Source organism: Tachypleus tridentatus, chromosome 2 (genome assembly GCF_004210375.1).
Source record: "Tachypleus tridentatus isolate NWPU-2018 chromosome 2, ASM421037v1, whole genome shotgun sequence".
In the NCBI taxonomy this organism is placed as follows: Eukaryota; Metazoa; Arthropoda; class Merostomata; order Xiphosura; family Limulidae; genus Tachypleus; species Tachypleus tridentatus.
In genome coordinates, this window is record NC_134826.1 from 126008398 (window position 1) to 126033344 (window position 24947).

The window sequence follows — 24947 nt, forward strand, 5'->3', positions numbered from 1 at the left end:
GAATATTTCAAGCGTGCAGCGTTTGTTCTGATAGTGATGGTCTACTCTGTGCTGTGGTTGCTTAGTTACCATACTATATTATTGTTGGTGAATATATATCAACTTACACCATTAATGAACAGCGCTTTTCTACCTGTTATTCATTATCAACATAATTTTGTTACTAGTGTAATTATTTCGCGAAAACATCTCAGGTATGTTAGATTTACATAATTTTAACTAGTTGGAAATTTCATCTTTATAATTGGGAAAAAAAAATGTAAATATATAAATAAGATAAATAACTCATTCTACGAAATAAGCAAATCTTGATGTTTAATTTGAAGTCCAAATGATTAGTTTTCTTAATTCTTAAACAAAATTATTGTACAAAGAAAAAACCGAGTGAGTTATTTACAAATGGAAATATTTCAGAATATAAATTCGTAATTTAAAACAAATTGAGAAAAATGGATTGTATTTTTGAGAAATATTGGGTTTAATTAATTTCTTTATAGTTAAATTCAAAGTTACAAAAAGGTTTATTTGTACTCTGCCCACTACTGGTATCGAAACCCTGTTTCTAGTAGAATAAGTCCATAAAAACACTGCTGTGACACTGGATAGCTGGTTTAATTATAGAAACTCACGTTATGGCCAATTTGTGGGAGAGACGCTTCATATTAAAAAGCATTCTGCCAACGAAAAAGATATTAATTTCAGTTAACTGAGGTAATGATGATTAAACGTACAATTTATGAAATATATGTATCCCTTCAAAACATTCCAGTATCGGGTTTAAACCTAATCTCAAAAGTTTCTATTTTAAATATCAATTTGGTTTATGTTTAGAACATTAAAAAAAACATAACTTCCTAGAAAGTTCTCTTCAATCTCAAGATCATGCGTGACCTTTTGGTAAAAGAGGTGAATTTCAGATCGGAAAGTCCATTACACATTTAGTCGGGGGGTTCGTTATAACTGTGACAGTCAATCCTGTTATTCAGAAAAGAATAATCGCGTAATAGACGGATGATGCTGCCTTTCCTTTGGTTAACAGTTCTAGTTAGGAATGCTATGCCTGAACTTATAAGTCGGTCATTTAGTTTATGTGTCGCATAAGGTGGCACTTAGGTTGAAAACACCAAATACTTTTCTAACATTATAGGAAAATATGTATTTTATTTTAATACTTATTGTGCATTTAATTAACATATTTTGTCAAATATGTCCTGAACAGTACCGTAAGTATAGATTGTTTCCAATGTTCAATTTTAATGATTTTTTGTTTGTTAGTAACTACACAATGGGCAATCAAACCCCGGTTTCTGGCATTGAAGGTCCATAGGCATACCATTGTGCCACTGGGTGCTTGATGAATCTGTAGAGTTTCTAAAAGCTTCGATTGTTTGTTGGGTTGTCTGTTAAGTGTTAAACACAAAGCTACACAATGGACTAAGTATGTTCTGCTTACCATTGGTACCTAAATCCGTATTAGTATCTTCGACGACCTTTAAAGTTCTTTCTATTTTCTTTCCTATGTATATCTATATAAATTAAATGTATTCACATCTTACGTTTGTGGTTAGTTGGTTGTAAAACGTTTAGGAAGAAAAAAGTGTTTAAATATACAATACAAATCTAATAACTCTCAGCTTGTTCCAATTTTATGAACAGTTAGTGTTAACGTAAAAAGCACGTTATCTGTGCTAAGAACTTAAGATACCCACGTGCTTACAGAAGTCCTGTTAACGTGAGGAACTGACGTTTCGTTGGTATGATAAAGCATTTCCTTTCAGGAAGGCAGACGTGACAGTTTCAACAAAAAAAAAAAACAACAACTTACGATATAACCGGTACTAATTAAAAGAATTGAGTAATTTTGAAACGTATATAATGAGCCAAGATAGATTTGAAGTTCACATATTGTTTTATAAACGCTATATAAATAGCAAAATCATCACGCCCCCTCGTAAACATGCGGCATAATTAATTATTTTAAATATCTTTTTCTGTTTGTTTGGTGAGTTTGATGTAAAGCCGTCCCTGACCTTGAAGTGATAAAGTAAATGGAAGGCAGCTAGTCAATACCAGCCACCGCCAACTCTTGGGTTACTCTTTACCAACGAAGAGTTGAATGACTATCACATTACAACACCCCCAGGGCTGACAGGGCGAGCATAGTCGATGATGGGATTCGAACTTCTAACCCGCAGTTTGTGAGTTATATATCCTGACCACCAGGTAAATGGTTAGGACGCTCGACTCGCAATCTGAGGATCACGAGCTGGAATCCTACTCCAAACAAACATTATCTTCCTTATAGCCGTGGGAGCGTTATAATGTTACAGTCATTCTCACTAGTCGCTGGAAAAAGAGTAGCCCAAGAGTTAGCGGTGGGTAGTGATGACTACATGCTTTCCCTCCAGTCTTACAATTAGGGACGGCTAGTGCAGTGAGCCCTCGTGTAGCTTTGGACGATTTTAAAAGTAAACGAACAGTAGAAAGTGAATGAACATTTTTGATGACGAGAAACCCACTTGAAATAAAAATGTATCTCAGAACAGCTGGTATGGGTATTAACACTTTTATTAATAAGGAGAGAACAACGTTTCGACCTTCCCAGGTCATCTTCAGGTTAAGAAAGAGAGAATTTGAATGTGACTGCTGACGGACATGTCCTAAGTGTTCAAAAACGTGTAAAGATGTGTTATTTGAATCTAGTTTCCATTTTTCTGCTTGTTTCTCCAATATCGAAGTCGTGGCAGTTATTGTATTGTATTTTATAAATTATGTTGGTGTTGTGTTTGTCAGTGTAGTTTTTACATAGTATGGACTTTAATTTTGTACCTAGTTTTTGAATAAATTTGGTGTTTACTGGAATGTTGTGTTTTGTTATAAGTTTTTTTCCAAATGTTGGTTATTTTTTCGCTGATGTCGGGAACATATGGTATGCAGCAGTGTAAGGTTTTTTATAGTTTGTTGTATCTTGGGATTTATTGTTCTTGGTCTAGGTGTAAGCGTATAATTTTTTCCACGGTTTTTTGAGGAAATTTGTTGATGTTGATGTACAGCGCAAATTTTCTTGACATGAACAACCATGAGTATCAACAATACCTGTTATTAGAGCAAACCGAATATTCTATTTCGAATGCACACAGAAATCTTACAATTTCTGTCAGTTGAAACTAAATATTTCGGCTGAATAACTATTTATAACTAAGGATACCAATATCAAAACATTCACATTTCTAACGAGAAGTATTAGTATTTCGAAAATCTACAAGTAAAGATATTACAATTTTCAGATACTTAAATGTATAATTAAAAGATAATTAAATGTATTAGAGTGTCAAAAATCATCATTTTTACATCATAAATATTACTTTTATCGCATAAGATTTATATAAATAAAACTCATTATGGCATATGCTAGAGTAGATGATTTCACAGTTTGTAAATAATATAATAAAAACTGTTTATGTATACAAGAGTGGACAGAAAAAAAGTTGCTTCTCTTGAAAATGTTGTTAAATTGTTGTATCTTTTATTAGATAAAATAAAATAATATAAAAACCATGTTTTAGAACTCACTCAAGAAGATCTCTTCTTATATGATCTGAAATCCTAACTTTAACACTGGCTTTCGTAAATACCCGAACTTTTCGTGATTTTAGTTACATTTTATTATAAAAAGTCTCGTGCATCTGCTGTAGATTCGTATACACCTGACTTCTGTTTTGTCGTGTAGTTAGCTAGTTAAGATCTCGGTACGTTATAACTTAGTTTGAACAAATCATTATACGTCATACAGTGTCGTAACAGCAAACAGGTAACTTGTTAAGATCTCGGTACGTTATAACTTAGTTTGAACAAATCATTATACGTCATACAGTGTCGTAACAGCAAACAGGTAACTTACGGAAGTTTTGTTTTTTTGTTTTGAATTTTGCGCAAAGCTACTCGAGGGCTATCTGCACTAGCCGTCCCTAATTTAGCAGTGTAAGACTAGAGGGAAGGCAGCTAGTCATCACTACCCACCGCCAACTCTCGAGCTAATTTTTTTTTTTTTTACCAACGAATAGTGGGATCGATCGTCACATTATAACACCCCACGTCTGAAAGGATTAACATGTTTGGTGTGACGGGGATTCGAACCTAGGACCCTCAGATTACGAGTCGAGTGCCTTAACCACCTGGCTATAACGTGCCCTTACAGAAGTAAACGTTCAGAAAAGTAAATTAAATATTGGGAAATGTTTGCAAATGTTTATTTTTTATTACGGCTTGTATCAGAAAAGCTTGTTCAGTAACGTTCAAATATTGTTGGGGCAATTTATAAAGTAAGACAACAACATTTAACGACACATTAAGAAATTTCAACTGCTTTTTAACTGTTGTGAGAAGTATATTTAATTTCTTCGGTTTTATATTTGACGCATACGTATTCTCACATTTATTGTGTCTTTACGATATATTTTAAGAAAGTTCAAAATTAATTTTCACAAAATTACATAATTTACTTAGTCATATTATTTGAAAATGGTGATATTTATTGTTTGGAAATTGTATACCATTTGAAAACACCTCAAACAAAAAACCTATGTTTAGCCTAAATCATGACTGAAAGCAACTAGAAATGCTTGTCTTTCGAGTTATAAAGTTTGGTCGAATGCTAATATAGACTTTTGAGTTTAGAAAACAATTCGAAGGCCACAAATGTACGTTTCCTGTCAGAGGCTGGATCTTTAACAGTTAAAACACAACAAATATAAAACATTGTGACATGATTCAAGTCCTGCCAGCTTGTAATATTGCTGGTAGCTGCTGTAGTATGAAACTTGAGTAATAGTAAAATACTCAAAATGTTATGTAGAATATACAGGGATGTTGGCGCAAATTGAAATTTATGCTAAAAGAAACGAGTGCTTACTTCTCGGCAAGAGAAATGTTATTCCTAAGTTGATAACCTCAAATATGAGAAGTTAATGGTATCACAGCATGAGTTTCGAGGTTCCCTGGTTGTTACCCTGTTATCAGGATATTGGTTTACTTCGGTGCTTTATTGCCGGAAGCAATTACATGAAATGTGATGCGTATTTTGGCGTTTAGTTTATGTGTACAGAAAGTAATGACAATAAAATTATAGCACTGTTTCAGGAACGCCGAGTAAAATGGGCTGATTTCAACAATGTAATGTGATTGAAACTTCCTTATTATATAGTTTAAGAGATATTTATATCTATAACATATCTAACTTTACAATATAGTAAGATCCAAAGGACTATGTGACAGAGTTAGGAGAGATAATGTTATCGGTCTGTCATAGATAGTTCTATACAATCCTTATAAGGTTTAGAGAAATATTTTTATCGATCTAACACATCTAGATTCATAATACAGTAAGACACAAAATATTTTGTTATTGGCCTAACTCATTTAGTTTTATAGCGCTGGTTGTGGAAAGATATTCTCATTGGTTTAACACGTAGTTTTACAACACTATTTAATATTACCGGTTGTAGAGAATTACAGTTATCGGCCTAACACATCTAGTTTTACTTCACTATAATATTACCGGTTGTGTAGAGTTATTGTTATTGGGGGTGTATTTAGCTTACAGTTTGGAAAAAAATATTGTTATTCTACAGGGTTTGAAGAAATATTGTATTTGGTCTAACGCATTTAGTTCTACAATACTAATGTTATAGAACTTGGAAATAAATACAGGATTGGAAAGTATTGTTATTAGTATAACGTATCGCAGGTCTACATTATCGTAGAGTTTATAGAAATATTTCTATGGGGCTAAGACGTAGTTTTATAGTATCGTAGAGTTCATAGAAGTATTTCTATGGGGCTAAGACGTAGTTTTATAGTATTGTAGAGTTCATAGAAGTATTTCTATGGGGCTAAGACGCAGTTTTACACTATTGTAGAGTTCATAGAAGTAGTGTTATAGGACTAACACAGTCTTACAGTATGGTAGGGATTCAGGAAAGTATTGTTATAAGACTAACATACTAGCTCTACAATACTGTAAATTCGTAGGATCTTGCTATCGATTTACCACATCTAGTTGTACAGTATTGTTGGGTTCAAAGACGCATTTTTTGCCGAACAAACACAAATAGGTTTATAGTATTATAGGGTTCAGTGGATTTTATCGGTTTAACGTACTTAAAGTATATAGAGATAAAATAATCCTTGAAATACCTGACTTTAAATAGCAAAGAGTTAAGATACATATGTTGTTGTTCTAACATACCTCTCAAACGCCACAAAGTAAGATGTAGTTGTTTAGTGCCAAACGAGAGTTATCGGCATCGATAAGGCGAACTTGTTCTGAAGTTTCTTGACAAAAATCAGATAATTAATTTGAAAAAAAAAAACATAAAAAAGAACTTATTAACCAGATTTACAAAGCTTATCTTTGGTTTCAATGTTTGGCAACACTGAAGCCTAGTAGACTGTAACTGACACTAAGCCTTGCCTACATGAGCTACATTACGCAGTAATCTTGCTAGCTTTAAGTACATTGTAATGTAGCTTCCAGAGTAACTGGAGCACAGACTTTTATTCAGTAATTAAAATAATAGGTAACAGAAATGTTTTACAGGATGTTAATTTCAGAAGATAATTATCGATTCAATCTAGGAAATTCTCTAGTGAATTTATTTAGACTTCGAAGTTACGTTAAACACATTATTTCATCACGTAAAACTGACCAATTGTGATATATTCTGTGATTTAACAGTTTTAGGCGTGAATTAACTGACCTTCGTTAACAACAAGAACAAAGCAAACCATTATTTTCAATGTTTAATATAAAAATACCATAAACTCATTTTATATTTTAATGAATAGCTTCATAATACAAGAAAATAAACGATCAGTGATATACACTTTAAAAAGAAACTATCTGTATCCTTTTAATTTTTTCTAGTCTATAACTAGCTTTAGAGCTCAATTATTTATTGACTAAGAATCAGGACCGTTTATCCAATGGATAAAAGGGTTAGTTACTCAGGGCCCGTCGCCGTTGGGGAAGGGGGTGTTTGTTTATTTCAATCTAAACACAAAATACACAAAGCACTGTAAGTCCGCTGACATACCGTTATACCCCTGATAAAATCCGTAAGCAGTCCATTGCACTTTGCGCGTATAAAAACAAATAATGAAAATGAAATGTATAGGGAATCAATAATAATTAATTAAATATGTTTTTTGAAAAATATATTTCTTTTTTTCCCTTAATTTTTAACACTAATAAATTTAGATTAAAAATTGTGTGGCATTTTCTTTGAAGTAAAAATAAGAAGTTACAAGGAGGGGTACCAATTTGTAGTTCCCTTATGGCTCATCACTGCTAACAATGTTACGTATTTGGTTAATGAAGGAAAACATCAGGTGAATTATTTAAATTTTAGCTTTTATAAATGTTTAACCAACTATTTATATATTTCAAACTAGTGTAGGAAGTTTTAAACATGAATCTTCGCAGAAACTTCTTTGCATTTCTTCTCGTAAATTCTGATGAATGATAAAAAAACTAAGTTTGATTAAGAGCGAATAGGAGCTCGCTAAAATTTTCAATTAAAATATATTTTGTGAAAGACAGGCTTTCATTAAAAATAGAAATAAATATTCATTTTATTTTGTAACAGCAGGTTAAATAAAAACGTATAGAAATTATATGCTTATTTGTATTAATGTTTTTGTATTCAGGATCTTTAAAAAATTACATCACAATTACCGAGTTTAAAATCATAAAAAAGGAAAAATATTCAAATTTCGAAAGCAAACACACTAGCAAAAACATTTTATCATACTTTTGCAGGCATAAGAACGTTATAAAGTGACCCTCAATCCCACTATTCGTTGGTAAAGAGAGTAGCCCAAGAGTTGGCGGTGGGTGGTGATGACTAGTTGCCTTCCTTCTAGTCTTACACTGCTAAATTAGGAACGGTTAGCGCAGATAGCCCTCGTTTAGCTTAACGCGACATTAAAAACAAAACAAATATATTTTTTGTGCATTCAAAGGTTTAAATCCTATAATTAATTATTTTTGTAGTTTAGTCGAGTTTCTTCAAATATTTTATATTTTGGTAGATGGTTATTTAATTTACAAGAAATATAACAAAAATATGTGGTGTATAATCGTTACTACGAAAGACCACCTCTGCATTCATGTAGTGTTTTATAGGAATATATAGCCAATAAAACGAAGCATAATGTGTGTCCCAGGGTTGTTTTCTCGTGATTATTGCTACTTTAGGCTCAAATAAAAATATACTTTACCAGGCTATGATTCGATTCCAAAATTGTATAATTCTTCAACACTGGATGGTTTTGTTGGTCTCTCTTTTTCTTTTTTTTTTCTTTCAATAAAGCCTTTTAATGCGTTTCTGGATATCCAGATAAATTTCTCAATAGGTCTAGAGGGCCTGGCATGGCCTAGCGCGTTAAGGCATGCGCTTCGTAATCTAAGGGTCGCGGGTTCGCGCCCGAGTCGCGCCAAACATGCTCGCCCTCCCAGCCGTGGGGGCGTTATAATGTGACGGTCAATCCCACTATTCGTTGGTAAAAGAGTAGCCCAAGAGTTGGCGGTGGGTGGTGATGACTAGCTGTCTTACCTCTAGTCTTACACTGCTAAATTAGGGACGGCTAGCACAGATAGCCCTCGAGTAGCTTTGTGCGAAATTCCAAACAACAACAATAGGTCTAGAACAATACAAGATCTGGCGATCTGAGATGGGATACTAAACGGAAGTGGCCCGGCATGGCCAAGCGTGTTAAGGCGTGCGACTCGTAATCGGAGGGTCGCGGGTTCGCATCCCCGTCGCGCCAAACATGCTCGCCCTTTCAACCGTGGGGCGTTATAATGTAACGGTCAATCCCACTATTCGTTGGTAAAAGAGTAGCCCAAGAGTTGGCGGTGGGTGGTAATGACTAGCTGCCTTCCCTCTAGTCTTACACTGCTATATTAGGGACGGCTAGTAGAGATAGCCCTCGTGTAGCTTTGTGCGAAATTCTAAAAAACAAACAAATTAAACGGAAGAAAAACATGCACATTAATTACAATCCACTATTACTTTTTCAAATCAATTTATTTTGTTTTTACATGAAATATGTCTAGAGGTGCCTAATAACAAACACTACATGTTAAGAGAGTGGTATTAGTTTAACATCACTGGAAAATCCTTCTCTAAGAGCTCTCCTACCTTTTATTACCTAATGGTTTTGGTGCTCCAGTTGCAATCTGAAGGTCGTGGGAGCAAATTCCGTCGCCGAATATGCTAGCTTCTTACTCTGTGAGAGCGTTATAATGTATCAATCAACTCCACTTTGAGTGTTATAATAATATTCCAGAAGTTGGCAGTGGGGTGTGTTGATCAGCTGCCATTTCTCTTTGACAGCTGATTGATTATTTAAACACATGTAAACTCTGTTCTACTTTAGTTGTCAAGAACTGAAGTATTCAAGAATCGCACGTTTATAAGCTGATTATTTTGAGTTTTTCTAATGTTTCATAAAATTACCTTAAATAATTTTTGAATTTTTGTTTATAGTTTTATTTAAATTAAAGTTAAAACTTTATTCATATTTGGAAGCTTGATCATGGTGTTTTGGCTCTGATAACTGCTGAGGCATATTTTTGTCCTATGAGTATTAAAAACAGCTGCCACAAATATCGTTACTAGACAGCATCGTATAAAACACTTTATATATATATGTATACGTGAAATAATACTAAACGTACTTTTGCAAAGTCTCCAGAAGTGTTCTGTTTGAAATGCAATAGAGATTTCTCAAATGCAGTATATACCTATTTTAAGGTACATCTAATGGATGGTTTACATTTATATAAGATAGGGGGCGTCTTGTTTGTTACAGCGACTGAATCAGCTGAAGGGGAATTTTAAACTCAGACTAGATAGTAGTGAAGGCCAGGATAAACTAAATCCAATTCTAATAAAAGGCAGAAAAACATTTAACATAGGAAATGAGTATGAAAGTAGTTTTAACGGTATGCTTAATTGTTTCTGTAGTAATGTTAGAAGTATAGGAAATAAAATCGATGACCTTAAAGTACTGCTAAGGATTTTGATATAATGGAAATAACTGAAACATCGTTAAATGTTAATGAATTTAATGACAAAAATTTCCTCAAAATAAAGGATTATAAGCATAGTAATTTGGATAGATAAATGAAATCTTTTTCTTTAATTTTTATTAATAAAGATTTAATATTTAATATGTTTAATAATATTTAATATTTTTCATCTTGAAAAGTCGATAGATGGAAAGAAGATGGAGCAAAATTATCACATTCTCGTTAAGAAATAATGAGTACTTTAAAGAACTATAATTCTTCTGGGCCAGTTGATATTTTCCGAAGGGTTACGAATGAGGTTAATGACTGGTTATTTGCGCCACTTGCTTCAATTTTTCTAAGTGCTTGAACAGTGAGCAGTGGCTTGAAGATTGGAAGATGGCTGATGCTACTTACCTTTTCCAAAATTGTCCCAGTAATTACAGACTCATTAGTCTTATATAAATTCTGGGAAAAGTTTAGGAAAATCTGATAAAAAGTTGCTTTGCAAAGTAATTTAACAATTTTTAGAATTTTATCGGATTGTCAACATGATTTTACTGTGGAAAAAATTACCTCATAAATCGTATGACATTCTTTGAAAAAGATACTACTTACGTATGTGCATGACAATAAGGGTATAGATTTATTGTATATGGATTTTCATGGAGTATTTGACACGATGTTACATAAAAGGCTTGTGAAACATTTATCTCTATAGATGTGGGATATGAGTTTGTTCACTGAATAGATGGTAAAAACTGTGAGTTGTTACAAATGGAGTTCAGTTAAACTGGATTAATCACAAGTGGGGTACCTAAGGGCATAGTCTTAGGACATTTGCTCTTTTTGAAGTACATCAATGACATAGATGAAGATTAATCAATAGATTAATTGCATTTTCTGATGATATTAAGGTGGTGGGTGTTGCTGGCTATGAAGAGAATGTAGTGAGTTGGACAAATAAATGGCAAATAGGTTTTAATTATAATAAATGAAAGATAATGCATGTGGGCTATCATAATTTGAATTATAAATATAATTTGGATGAAAATGACCATCACACTGTCATGAAAGAAAAGGATCATCTTACTCTAATTGTTCACCAGTCTCTTAAGTTACCCAAGCAGTGGGCTATTGATAGTTGCAAGGCATGTAGGATTTCAGGTTGTATTTACAGAAATATCGAATACAAGTCTAACGAGGTTATACCTTCATTTTGTAGGTTACTGATTAGACCACATTTGGAGTATTGTTTTCAGTTTTAAGTTCCTCATCTTAGAAAGGACATTGAATTGCTGTGAAAGATTCAAAGGAGAGCTGCTAGGATAGTGACTGGAATGGAAGGTTTGTTGTGCGAGGAGAGACTGTTTACACTTGAAATGTTGTTTGTTTCTTTGTTTTGAACTTCGCACACAACTATACAAGGACTTGCTACGCTATCAGTCCCTAATTTAGCAGTGTAAGACTAGAGGGAAGGCAGCTAGTCGTCACCGCCTACCGCCAACTCTTCGTTTACTCTTTTACCAACGAATAGTGGGATTGACTGTTACTTATAACGTCCCCACGGCTTAAAGGGCGAATATGTTTGGTGAGATGTGGATTTGAGCCTGCGACCCTCAGATTACGAGTCGATGGCTTTGACCATTTGGCCATGCCGAGCCTTTTTATTGAAAAAAAAAAGTTATAGAAGTTCTGATGGAGATGTTTAAGATTGTTAACGGAATTATTATTGTTGATGCATCATCTTTTTCATACTTAAAGGTAAAAAATGATAGATTAAGGGACACAAATATAAATTTTGGCAGTGCAGGAGTCATCTTTAACTAAAACAGTAATATTTTTCAAACAGGATGTTGGCCTTTGGAACCTTTCGCCTTCGGTTTTTGTGGAGACAGTAAATTTAAATAAGTAAAAGAAAAAGCTTGATAAGTACATGAATGATAAGGGATGGTTTTTAGTATTTTTAAATTTAATTTAATAGTTTTAGTTTAATTTAGAGGATGGGATAACTTAGATGGGCCGATAGGTCTCTTGTCGTCCCTAAACATTATGTTTTGTAAATAATGCACTCTTCATGAAAGTTGTAGTACTTAATGATACAAATAACACACCTATCCCTAAGTTTGAAATATTTAATGGTGATAAAAATGCGTTACTTCCTAAAGTTGGAGTTCTCAGTTGTGTAGAGAATGTACTGTTTATTATGTAGTGGCAATATTTAATGGTATAATGAGTGCAGTACAAGTTACGACATGTGAAACTAATAGTCTTAATTCAGAAAGTCATGCACATTATAAGAATCTACCGTTGATCCTAAAAACAGGATGGCATAAAATACAGTGAAAAAGTGTTAAAACAAAGTCAAAAATTAGATTTCAAGTTACTTTCAAAGAAGAATGATATATAAATCATATTTAGTACAACAGAAACTCGATGGACATGCTTGTGTTCAGTAAACAGTTAATATTTTGTTGGTTCCTCTTTTGACTTAATAATTGCAGAAAGTCTTTCAGTCATTGTTTCATCAAAGTGTCCTCTGTGATTTTACTTCAAATGTCTCTAATACACAACCATAAAGTTTCTTTGGATGGAACTTCTGATTTGTCAATTTTTGATCTATCAAGTACCTGATCTGCTCAAGTGGGGTGACACCATGGCTCTGTTGGAGCTATTGCATCATTTGAATGACTCCAGCAACTTCATTCTTAAATAATTTCTGCATAGATTAGATGAGTGTTTGGAATAGTCTTAGTTGTATAATTCTTTACCGATAAGATGTAAACCACTAGATATTCCATAACGGATCAGTATCTGATAGCACTTGCGGTAGTCCTTTATTCCATCTATTTTATAAATATTACCTTTATCTCAGCAGAAAACACTCCCCAAATCATAACAATGTCTTCTACTATGAACTATGATATGAATTGAAGTAAATATCTTTCACCTTTCTTCTGCCGGACGTACAACGCTTTGAATCAAATATTTCAAACTTGGATTCATCCGTTCATAACACCCTTTTACAATAGTCAATGTCCCAGTTTTATACCTTTTAGCAAATTTCAGACATTTGTCTATATTTGGATATTGAAGTAAAGATTTTTAAACTGCTATGCGACCAAATATTCTATTCTCGTTGAGTCTTCATGATACTGTAAATCTGGACAGGTTTCTTTCATTTGGTACACGGTTGTTTATCTTATGCTTGAGATCAGTGGCAGTCTTCCTTCAAGGCTGGATAGACGAAGATACTTAACATCAGTATCATTGAATGTAGATGTTTTATCACTTTCTTTCCTATTTTCAAATTTACTTGTCTGGACGTCACGACCTAGAGTGCTCTTGGCAGTGTTTGGGGAGTATTTCAAGGCTGCAGCAATTTGCCGGAGAATTCAACCAGTACCATCTTAAGTTTTATGCAAATTCTTTGCTCTACTGACAATTCTCTACGTTTCTCGGGCCATGACATGAAAACAAAACTTAATATATAATGTTAAGCATTGTTTTTATCAAGATTTATTTGTGGAGTGCCATTAAATTGATTTCTTCTAGCATATACCAGTACCATACGCTAGCTTCTTTCTAAATAGTTAAGAAGCTGCATGATATACCATGACAGTTATTTCAGATCCTAAAATTTGATCATTTTTTTCATTCAGGCAGATCCCTTACTACATGCCCTTGGTGCAAGTATACGGGAATTCTAAAGAATGATACGTATCCTTACCTTGCCTCATTCGATTGTTAACATTACATTACAGAATGTAATGGCATGGAAGAACTAGTCCCATAAAATAGAAATAATAACAAAATATTATGTTGTCCTATCATAGATATATATACAAAAATATAGTGGATGCAACCATATAACACAGAAAGTGTTACCATTTGAAGCGGAGACGGAGATGTATGCCTTCCAGGAAACTATTGCACCTAATGCATATGAGATACTCATTGTTAATGATAATATGTTCCAACTGAAAAAGCCCTTATGACGGCGGTTGTTGTTGGCTGGTTGTCTTCCGTCTAGTCAATATTTCTAAATTAGGGTTGACTCGTCATAAACAGTAAGGGTCTGTCTGTGACCTGACTGATTTCTCCATCTGTGTATAAAGCGCTGTTCAGGTTGAAAACGCTAGACATATATACCACAACTATTACGATAATTCAATAGTAAGTACCACGTATTAAACCAATACCTTATGAGCTTCAAATATTTAAACAGAAATTGGTGTTCAAATGATCACAGTTCTTTGAGGAATCGATGTACTTCTAAATGGTACACGATTTTATTATAGTTTGTTTAACGTCAATTTAAAAATGTGTTAATCTTACTAAACGGGGCAGATTTAGCAAAAGGAAGACGAGTCTTTATTATATTTCTTTTTTTTTTCAATTTTCCTTGATAAATATTTGTTTATACATTCTGCGTTTAACATGATTTCCCTTCTGTTTTTTTCAGCTAAAAGAAATATACCGTTTCGAAGTGTTAAACTTTTTTCTACCTGTTTATAACCCGTGATAACGATTATGACATCTCTAAACAAGAACAGTCTCTCTAAGGAATACACAGCTGCTATATACGCCTGTGTTTCTTTACTTCTTCTTGTTTTGATCGGGATCCTATTTTACGTTCTTTGTTCAAAACGCTATAAATTAAATTGGTTTGAAAAAGCAAACCTTGCTGCTGCGGAAGAAAAGGGAAAAGTTAAGCCTTTAGCATCTGAAGCTGGAAGTATTGGAAATGCTACAGAGTTGACTCGGTCAAACGCAACTTCTTCTAGTGTTTCCAGGTTTTTCCGGCATCGTGGCTCAAATGGATCACAAAGTCTTGAATCTGGAGGAGATTGGGTTCCATATGACATGTATAAAGAGGGTGTTGTAAGAGAGACAGCATTTGCTTTTAGTGGTAAGAAAAATGAAGTTCAATTATTGTTTCTGCCAGCTTTAAAGTTATTTATGGAAAAGCACCTCACGTAACATGCTAACAATTTCGGTAGTGCATGCGTGTGTGTATATGGCAGCAAACATTTGAAATAATTAACACTAATAATATTAACTGAGTTGCTTAAGTCAGTAATATAATTTAACAATTCATAACTACTCTGCATGTAGGTAGTACAGTACTTTACTATAATAAAACATATATATTTATGTTAATGTAAATCTAGCTTCCTATGCAGTGTTACAACAGAATTGGATATTTGTGGATTTTATGTGAACAGCTATGCAATTGTAATTCAAGTAAACGCTTCTAGACTTAATCTCATGCTACCTATTTTTAACAACAGACCCCCGTAGCGTTAGCATGTTTCTTACAATAAGTGTCGGTTTTTGATCTCGCAGATTTGAACCGCCTTTGAAACATTTTGTAAACGGGATGATTAACTTTGTAACATTATATCAATAGCATACCAGCAATACCTGAGACCAAACAAAACTTGGATGTTTTATGCACTCTAGACTAAATATATTATAAGAATAATTACTTTTCAATTAAATGCATTTTTTGAATTATTATTTGAAGATGAGCGAGTCCCGGACACTCCACTGACCCCATTGGGAACAAAAGTGTCTCCATTTACCATCCATCAAACAGGATTCTCAACAATAGAGCGAGGAGCCTCACCCCTGATCAAATACGTTCAACCACCACCTCTACCTTTAAGTCCAATCAGATCACGACTGACTTCCATGTACACCAAGTTGAACCACACACAGTTTGATGCAAAGATGTACCAGAGTAAGGTAACTACTTGGATTTGTTCAAATATAATATAAAAGTTTGAAACGTTTGAAAGAAAACATCTAAAGTTGTTTATTTTTTAATGTGTCCGATCAATCAAGGAACTATGTTTTAAAAATGTCAAACTGAAATTTGTATATTGATAACACTAAAGTGAGGAATGCGCTGAAAAATGTCCCTAAATTGAGCTATACACAATAGATATTGTTCCATAATGTTTCCATGTAAACAAATAAGTCCAGATGTAATAAAATTAGTTAAGCTCTCATTGTATTGTTTCTAATTAAAACATAGCAAAAACAAACAGATCAAACTGAGATGAGACCTAGTTTCTAATATGCGCTATTATTCAACAAAGAAAGAAATAGTGCTACAAGATAGCCCTGCAAAGTTGATGTGAGTTCTGAATTTTTAAACAGACTTATAATACACGAGCGAAGGCAGAAATCCGTAAATGGAATACAATACATGGAGGTAAAAAAACGAAATATATGGCAAAACTATATTGAAGGATCTGGTGCGTATTATTTCGGAAAAAAAGTTATAAATTTCACTGATAATACTGCATTTTGATGGTATCTGAGGCTTATTTCACACCTTTTAAGTGTTTTCCATACACGTATTGGTACAATTCATAAGACGTATCATGTTCAATTAAACAGTAAAATAATAGAAAGTAAATAGAGCTTTATCATGCTCTATTAAATGTTATAGTACTGGGTTTCTTTCAGCATGGCCTCTCAAGAAACGGAAATGAAATGTTGTAACGTACAAAACTGAACTAAAAACTGCGTTATAATTTATTCTGGTGTTAAGAAACTAAGTAGCTGCACCGACCATTAATTGGTCAAAAAAAAAAGTAAGAATTGTGTTCAAAAGTTGATACTCAATATGTAAGTGTTTTAAAATGTAATACACCAAATAATTTAGTGATATTGTTTAGGGTTATCTGCAGAGAAATTGATGTCTACAAATAAAGCACTTTTTTGTTTGTATATTATTAATACAAAACTACAAAATGGCCTATATGTGCTCTGTTCACCACGGTTGTTGAAATCAAAGGTTTGGTGTTATAAGACCCGAATATACCACTGAGCCATTGGGTAACATTTACTGAACATTGTGTAACTGACATTTTTAATGGGCTAAGTTTTCAGTTTAAACTAGATATGTTCTACAAATCGCTAATTTTGGTTGATCTGTTTTCAGAATTAACTATATCTTTCTTTGAAAACTACGAAGTCGATACTTTCACTGGACTCATTTGTTTGATTGGAGTAGATTTGTTGAAAATTACTAAGCTGACATCTTTAATTGCCTGATTTGTCACGTTAAAGAATATATTACGCTAAAAATCACTAAAGTGATATATCTACTGGATTAATTTAACCATTCATACTAGATATTACGTTAATAATATCTAGTATAATACGATAATACCGTATTAGTATTGATACTAGGCTACTTTTTCATAGTAGTGCAGATATATTGAATATCACCAAGATGATATCTGTATATGATTAATTTTCCCGATTGGATTAAATACGGTATTAAAAACCATTATTTTTTTAGTGTTGATTTTACTGTATGCTTTTCTGCCGCTATATACCCATCAGAACAAATTCTAGCCCTTAATCTCAATGTTTTTGCGTGTGATGTATGAAACTTGAACGTTCGGTGCTCTTAAAGAATAGAATACATTTACAATAATTCTAATGAGATACGTAAGATATACACAGTTTCCTTTTAGTAGACTGGTCAAAATGATAGATTATGTAATTTTTGACCCGCTGCCTTCAGACTTAGGAAGAACAGAGACCGATTTGGAACACAGTGAGCGAGGCCAAGTATGATAGTAGGCTTTATCACGTTCATGTGATAAATTCTTACGAACTGTGCTATTTTTTTCCTCGAATTCTTGGCTCATTGGTTATTTGGGTTTTATATTAATAGCAAGTCAAAAGTAAGAATCACCCTTTGTAACACTTTTCCCAAATTATGTTAGAAAATGTTCTCAAAAATAATAAATTTTTGAAACGAAAAGTTTGAAGCAACCGTGTTTGTTTTTTAACACAAAGCTATATAATTGGCTATCAACCTTTTATCTTTCGCAGTGGAACTCGAACCACTAATTTTAATGTTATAAACCCTTAAACTTATCACTGACGCACCTTTGGAAAATAACAGGTAATAACTTATAGATGATATGATAATAATGTAAACTCTTACTGACACTGCATTATTTGAAATGATTGTCTTTCAGAAGATTCAGTCCGAAAATAATGTTAAAGTATTTCAAAATTACGGCTTTCTCAATGAATGGAGTGTAATTCCTTTCTGAAGACCGAAAAGTTGTTAATAAATTTATTTATTTGGTATTGCTGAGAATACCGTAATTTTAACTAAAAGTAATGGTAGATAAGCATCAGAGTGTGTTGTTTACATTAGAAAATAATATTAAAGTACTTTACGAATAACACGGAAAATTTCATTTCCATAGAATATGTACTTTTTTTTCGTAAAGTCTACAGCTCAATAGAATGACATCGCATTGTTTTACAGGAAGCGGTGTCCTCTAATGGCTCAGACAACAACTCACAAGGTTCGCTTCAGTTTTCTGTAAGCTATAACACCCAATTCTCCTTACTGTGTGTTCGACTGATTCAGATATGTGACCTTGTACCTAGAGATTTTAGTGGAACAGCTGACCCTTACGCAAAGGTAAGGAGAGTTTGGTTTGTTATGTATTTATCGCAAAGTTATACGAGGGCTATCTGCGCTATCCGTCCCTAATTTAGCAGTGTAAAACCAGAGGGAAGGCAGCTAGTCATCACCACCCACCGGTAACTCTCAAACTACTCTTTTACCAACGAATAGTGGGACTGACCGTCACATTATAACGCCCCCACGGCTGAAAGAGCAAGCACGTTTGGTGTGATGGATATTTGAACCCGCGACCTTCGGATTACGAGTCGAGCAACCCTAACCATCTGGCCTTGCCGGGCCCAACAAATAAGGCGTAGGATCATCTTATTACATATATATAATCTATGATTCTACCTATAATTCTACCTTTTAATCTTTATAATTCAAAAATGTTCTTTATTATTAGCATAAATATTTCTTAAATACTAACAGATAATTTAAATTCGCATGCCTTTTCGTAAAGCTGGTGAGCATTTCACACTTGCTTATAAAAATACGATTTTTTTTTTTTTACCAAATATTTCAAACTTTTAGTTTTGCCACATAACATTAACTGAATCTGAAATAAAATTAGTTAAGCTCTCAGTTGCATTGTTTCTAATTTAAACAAAGCAAAAACAAACAGATCCTGTACATATGACTAAAGAAGTTTACCATTACTGCTAATTATGAATAAAAAATATTTCTTTGAAACGTTTCAGAAATGGAAGGTGTTTACTCCCTCTCCGTGAGAAAGTGGTCACTCACGAAGAAAGATAGTCGTTATCTATTTTTAAGTACGGTAGTGATCTTGTCACGATGTTCTGCTACGATATTTATAAGGAAGGTTTAGTTGAATCATCTTATTACTTTGGTAAAACTTCAGGATTTGTATAACTTACTTTTTCTACTCCTTTATCGAAAAAATCAACAATAAATGGATTCTGATTTCATGATCTAATTCATTTCAAATGATAAAGATGCGTCAGCTTTATTTATCGTTATTTTTCTGATCCTGTATTATTGTTTTGTTGTGAAACGTAACCGTTTCAAACAACGATCAATTTCGTTCATTATGATTTTATTTATGGCAAATACAGGATGTTCGGAAAGTCACTGTGTAGTTTTGAAAGTTGCGATAACAGCATTCATTCAGTCTATTTCAAGCCAGCAACTGATAGCAGTGTTTAGAAATAAAATAAGAAGGATCCAGGACTGCATTGATGCCAACAGGGGTCACTTTCAACATCATTTATAATTGTCATTAAAATTTACCTCCTGCATGCTGTATTGAAACATGTCTGTTAATAAATATATAAGTGCACAGTGACTTTCCGAACACCCTGTATTTTACTTTCTATGAACTATTCTGGGTTTAGTTCTAGGGATTGTTTCTGAATAACCTTCGATATAATTTTGCATGTATGTGATATGGAATTATTAGAATGTAGTTTTAAATGTGTTTATTTTTTCTCTACTCACAGGTCTGGTTACTTCCAGATATCAGAGATGTTCGAAAAAGTACTGTCCACCGCAAAACTCTTAACCCTCATTTCGAAGAAGATTTTGTTTTTGATGTTCCTCCAGCAGAGCTTCGAGAACGGACGCTGGAAATTTTGATATACGATTATGACCAATATTCCAAGCATGTTTGTATGGGAAAAGTACAGTTACCATTGGATCGTATAGATCTTACCGAGAAGACAACATTGTGGAAAGGAATAACCATATACGATACAGCGGATGACCAGGTTGTTGCTTACTAATTTAACAAAAGCATTTTATGCGTTGACTATCACCAGTTTGATTTGGTGTTCGATGCTTAACTTTTTCTTTAAAAGAAATTATTTGTTTGTTTTTTCAATTTTACGCAAAGCTACTCGAGGGCTATCTGCGCTAGCTGTCCCTAATTTAGCAGTGTAAGACTAGAGGGAAGACAGCTAATCATCACCACCCACCGCCAACTTTTGGGCTACTCTTTTACCAACGAATAATGGGATTGACCGTCACATTATAACGCCCCCATGGCTGAAAAGGCGAGCATGTTTGCTGCGACCGGGATTCGAACCCGCGACCCTCAGATTACAAGTCGAGCGCCTTAACCAACCTGGCCATGCCAGGCCCTACAAATATGGGTTAGAAGTTTCGCTGATGGTGTTCCAGGGGGTACGAGATTTCATTTCATGCATGGATGAGAGTCGTGAGAGTTTTGTAATATTATGGTCAGTCCACTGTTCGTTTGTAAAAAAGTAGCCCAAGAGTTGGCGGTGGGTGATGATGACTAGCTGCCTTCCCTCTAGTCTTACACTGCTAAATTAGGGACAGCTAGCACAGATAGCCCTGGAGTAGCTTTGTGCGAAATTCAAAAACAAACAATCTTCCTTAAAGTGAAGTCTTGATGTCAATCAAATCAATGTTAAAATCATTGAAATCAATGTCAATATATACATCACTTTATATACATATATTTTTAATGCGTTCTGAGTACCCGTCAAAAGCTTTTGTGCAAATCCAATTGAGAAACTATGGTTTAAATAGCAAAATTAATTATTTATTTCAGTGTTCTGAAACAAATACAATTTTTTTTTTCTTGTATGGGTTGTTAAAAACGTTTTATTTTTCACATGTTATTTTTCACACCATTTACTTGGTATAACTCTACTCCCAAACGTTTCAACTATTCGTTTATTTCATTCCTATCTAGCCTGACTTAGGGGATTTGATGTTTTCCTTGGGTTACTTGCCGAGTGCCGAGAGGTTGACAGTGGTTATATTAAAAGCCAGAAATCTTGTGTCTGCTGACGAGAGAAAGAAAATATCAGGTATGGTATGCTGAAACAATAAATTTTTATAAAACTGTGCATTCTTTGTATTGTATTTTTAAAAGGAACACTGTTGTTGCTTTACTTTCCTGCTGGAGAACATGCTTTTTTGGATTTTTTATTTTTACCTACACGTGAACTCAGTGGGCCTAAAGCCAGTTAATAAATTTCTCTTGCACATAGATCTGTATATTTTGAAATATACCACCTGGAATTAGCTGGACCTTTCTTTATTTTGTTATATCAACGTTATTTCTTGAAAAAAGTTTATTTTTGATGCAAATCTTTTTTACATTTAGGAGGCTGAATTAAAAGTATATATGTACAGTATATGATAGAAGGCAGAATTTGATCAGGAAAAGAAAAAAAACTAATTTGTATTAGCTTACATTGCTCTATACACTTTATTTTTACATAAATAAAGTTGCTAATAACGACCATATCGCATTCATACAGAATATTAAAAAAATAATTTTATTATAACAATTACTTAATACGTTGATAATAACAGTATCAAATGTATGTTTATTTATACAGGATTAAGTTATACAATAAATGTAAGGTATAGTTTTTATTCAGTACATGATCGGTAATAACAGCAGTTCCCACAACTGATATATTTCAATATCAGTACTTCTTAAGGTATTATTTGCTTCCCTGTGGCACTGTGCTATGTCTGCAGACTCAGAACGCTAAAAACCTGCTTTCGATACCCGTGATGGACAGAACACAGATAGTACATTGTGTAGCTTTGTGTTTAATTTTTTTTTAAAATAATACTATTTAAAGATATTAATTTCATCCTTTGAAGCGCTAGTGCTGATGTTCGTATACTGACTGACAGACAAGTATTACATTTACTATGCGTCAAAGTTACTATTACTTGGGTTCTCTGTGGAAGCGAATATAGTCATGGACTGAAAACGAATTTTTATTCTGTTGCTGATAGACTTTCTTGGCTCTGAGTATTGTATTTTAAGGTAAATAATCACAGTAAGTGGTTTGGTTTGTTTTGAATTTTGCATAAGCCTACACGAGGGCTATCTGCGCTCGCCTTCCATAATTTAGCAATGTAAAACTAGAGGGAAGGCAGCTAGCCATCACCACCCACCGCAAACTCTTGGTCTCCTCTTTTACCAACGAATACTGGGATTGACCGTCGCATTATAATGCTCCCACGCTTGAAGGAGCGAACATGTTTGGTGTGACGGGGATTTAAATCCGCAACACTCAGATTATGAGTCAAGTGCTTTAACCACTTGGCCATGCGGCCTTCCCCCGCGTGCGAATTTAAAATAAAAAAACAATTGAAAACTTTATTAAAATTATGAGTAGAAAATTAAGGTCGCTTTATTTTTTGTATGTCAGAGGTATAATAGTAATAGCAGTAAGTTTTATCTTCAAATGTTAGGGGCGTAATAGCGACACTAGCGAGCTCTGTTTATTTAACTGTACAGGGCATAATAATGATACTAGCAAGATCTGTTTTGTGAATGTAAGGGGCGTAATAGTGATACCAGCAAGTTCTGTTTTTTAAATGTTATGGGTTAATAGAGGCACTAGCAAATTCAGTTTAATAAATGTAAGGGGTGGAATAGTAATGCTAGCAACTGTGTTATCGTGCTTCAAATTTTTAACCATCTACTTTTATCACAACAGGGCAACAAACGAACTAATGATATGTATTGAAGTATTTTCGTTGTATCTTTTGTTTTTGTACACAGATCCTTACGTAAAGGTGTCGCTGTATTATGGTGGGAAGAGGTACAAAAAGAGGAAGACCGCTACACAGAAAGGAACCCTTAACCCTATATTCAATGAAGCTTTGACATTCAATGTAACAAAAGAAATGCTACGGGGTGTCGTCCTCGAGTTTTCAGTTATGAATGATAATATATTGGGCCAGAAAGAAAACTTGGGTTGCGTTGTGATTGGTCCGCATACCAAAGGTGACGAGGCGGCTCATTTCAAAGACATGTTGGCTTCTGGATCAGCAATGGCTATGTGGCATTCTTTAATGCCTCCGCGTTTAATTTAGGCTTAGCTAATTTTAGAGATTGTGTCTTTCAGATTAAGTTATTTTTAGTTGAAATCTTAATTGATAAATAAATTTAAAATATATATAATTTAAGGTATGTACATCGGTGTATAGTTGAAGTTTTTAAAACTAAATAAATTAATGTATAATGTCCACATTACCTAAATAATTTTAATACCTTCATGATAACTAAGCCATTTATAATTTTGTAAATACTCGTTCTGTACTATTCACATAATCACACAAACCCAGTGTACATTCAAGTTAAAGTCAGTATAATATCATTTTAACATTGTTTTACGCCATTCTAAATAATATATTTTAATATTTTAAATAATGTTATTTGATTTTAAGTCAGGTTAAAGTGGATAGAAGTTTAACAAAAACAACTCTACTATACAGAATATCAAGTCGACCCGACATTATGAATTGTATCTTAGTCAAATTACTCAATATATTAATTCTAATTACCGTAAAGTTTCACACCAAAGTATAATGATTAAATTACTTAAGCATTGTTATAAATATCCATTTGTGAATAAGTTTGGTAGAAAAACTCATCCAAATACCATTCTCATGAAAGCGAAGCTGTATGATAAACCACGTAATACTTCGTAAACATGCGTTAGAATTATATTGAGAGATTCAGAGATGGAAGTTGTTTTCTTAGGAAAATGTTTATTTTCATTTTAAACGTATACTTGATCGCATAAAATTTTCTGGTCATGGTCAAGTACAAATTGTGAAAAGACTGCAACAAATATCGAAAAAAACAACACATTCACGATCTTCATATACCCCAGCTTTCATGTTATCAGTTGCACGTTCTAATTACTTCGTTAATTTGTCAGATGACCGAAATTGCACGAATCTCAGACTACAGTAATGTTCCCCTTGAAATACGTTCGTAGGAGAAAATAAAAACTGAGATCCTCTATTACTTCGGTAATAAAGTATCAGGAAATTGGTCGTAACTCTAAAAACTGACAACTAGCCACATAGGTCGATGCGTAATCCGCTAGTTTTTATTTTAATATTTGTGCAGAAAGATAACATTTCAAATGGTTTTTACGATATTATAATTTATTATATTAATAACTGGAATAGAAAAAAAAAATGTTTAATTAATTTTGGTTAATCGAAAAAAATCTTTCAGGTGTTGAATTATGAGTAAATGTGTTGGTATTGTATGTTGAAAATATAGTGTGTGTATTTTTCTATTATTTATATTAAGTTTGGTATTTGCAGTTAAATAAAAATGTTTAGTATTTATATTGTCTAATAAGTGCTGTCAAACGTGTCATTAACTGTCTTGCCAATTAGTGTGTACGCTGGTCATTGTGTTTTGTTGTAAATTCTAAATTATATCTTGAGTTCATGCAATACATGACTAATTATTACGAACGATGGCCAGCTATATTGTTATATATATTTTATATCATAAAATATCACTCCAATGCAGAGAAAGTTGTTGTGAGAGGTAGCCATTTTTATTGTTGTATATCATGAAACATTTCTCCAATCCAGGGAGATTAACAAATCAGGTTAAGTAAACTACCTATGTGCTTACATAATATG

The 24947-nt window shown here is 33.4% G+C and overlaps 1 protein-coding gene across 2 annotated transcripts; it reads left to right on the top strand.

The window, feature by feature from the left end:
• On the top strand, positions 1-24947 carry LOC143245036 (synaptotagmin-5-like). 2 transcript variants are annotated; one of them, XM_076490814.1, is made up of 7 exons: positions 1-194; positions 14541-14987; positions 15606-15826; positions 18387-18545; positions 19994-20260; positions 21214-21331; positions 23056-24947. In XM_076490814.1, exons 2-7 carry the CDS (start codon positions 14609-14611, stop codon positions 23367-23369), a joined length of 1458 nt encoding a protein of 485 aa, XP_076346929.1. In that variant the 5' UTR covers positions 1-194; positions 14541-14608; the 3' UTR covers positions 23370-24947. The 2 variants fall into 2 exon arrangements, with proteins under 2 accessions (XP_076346929.1, XP_076346930.1); XM_076490815.1 differs by lacking the exon at positions 18387-18545.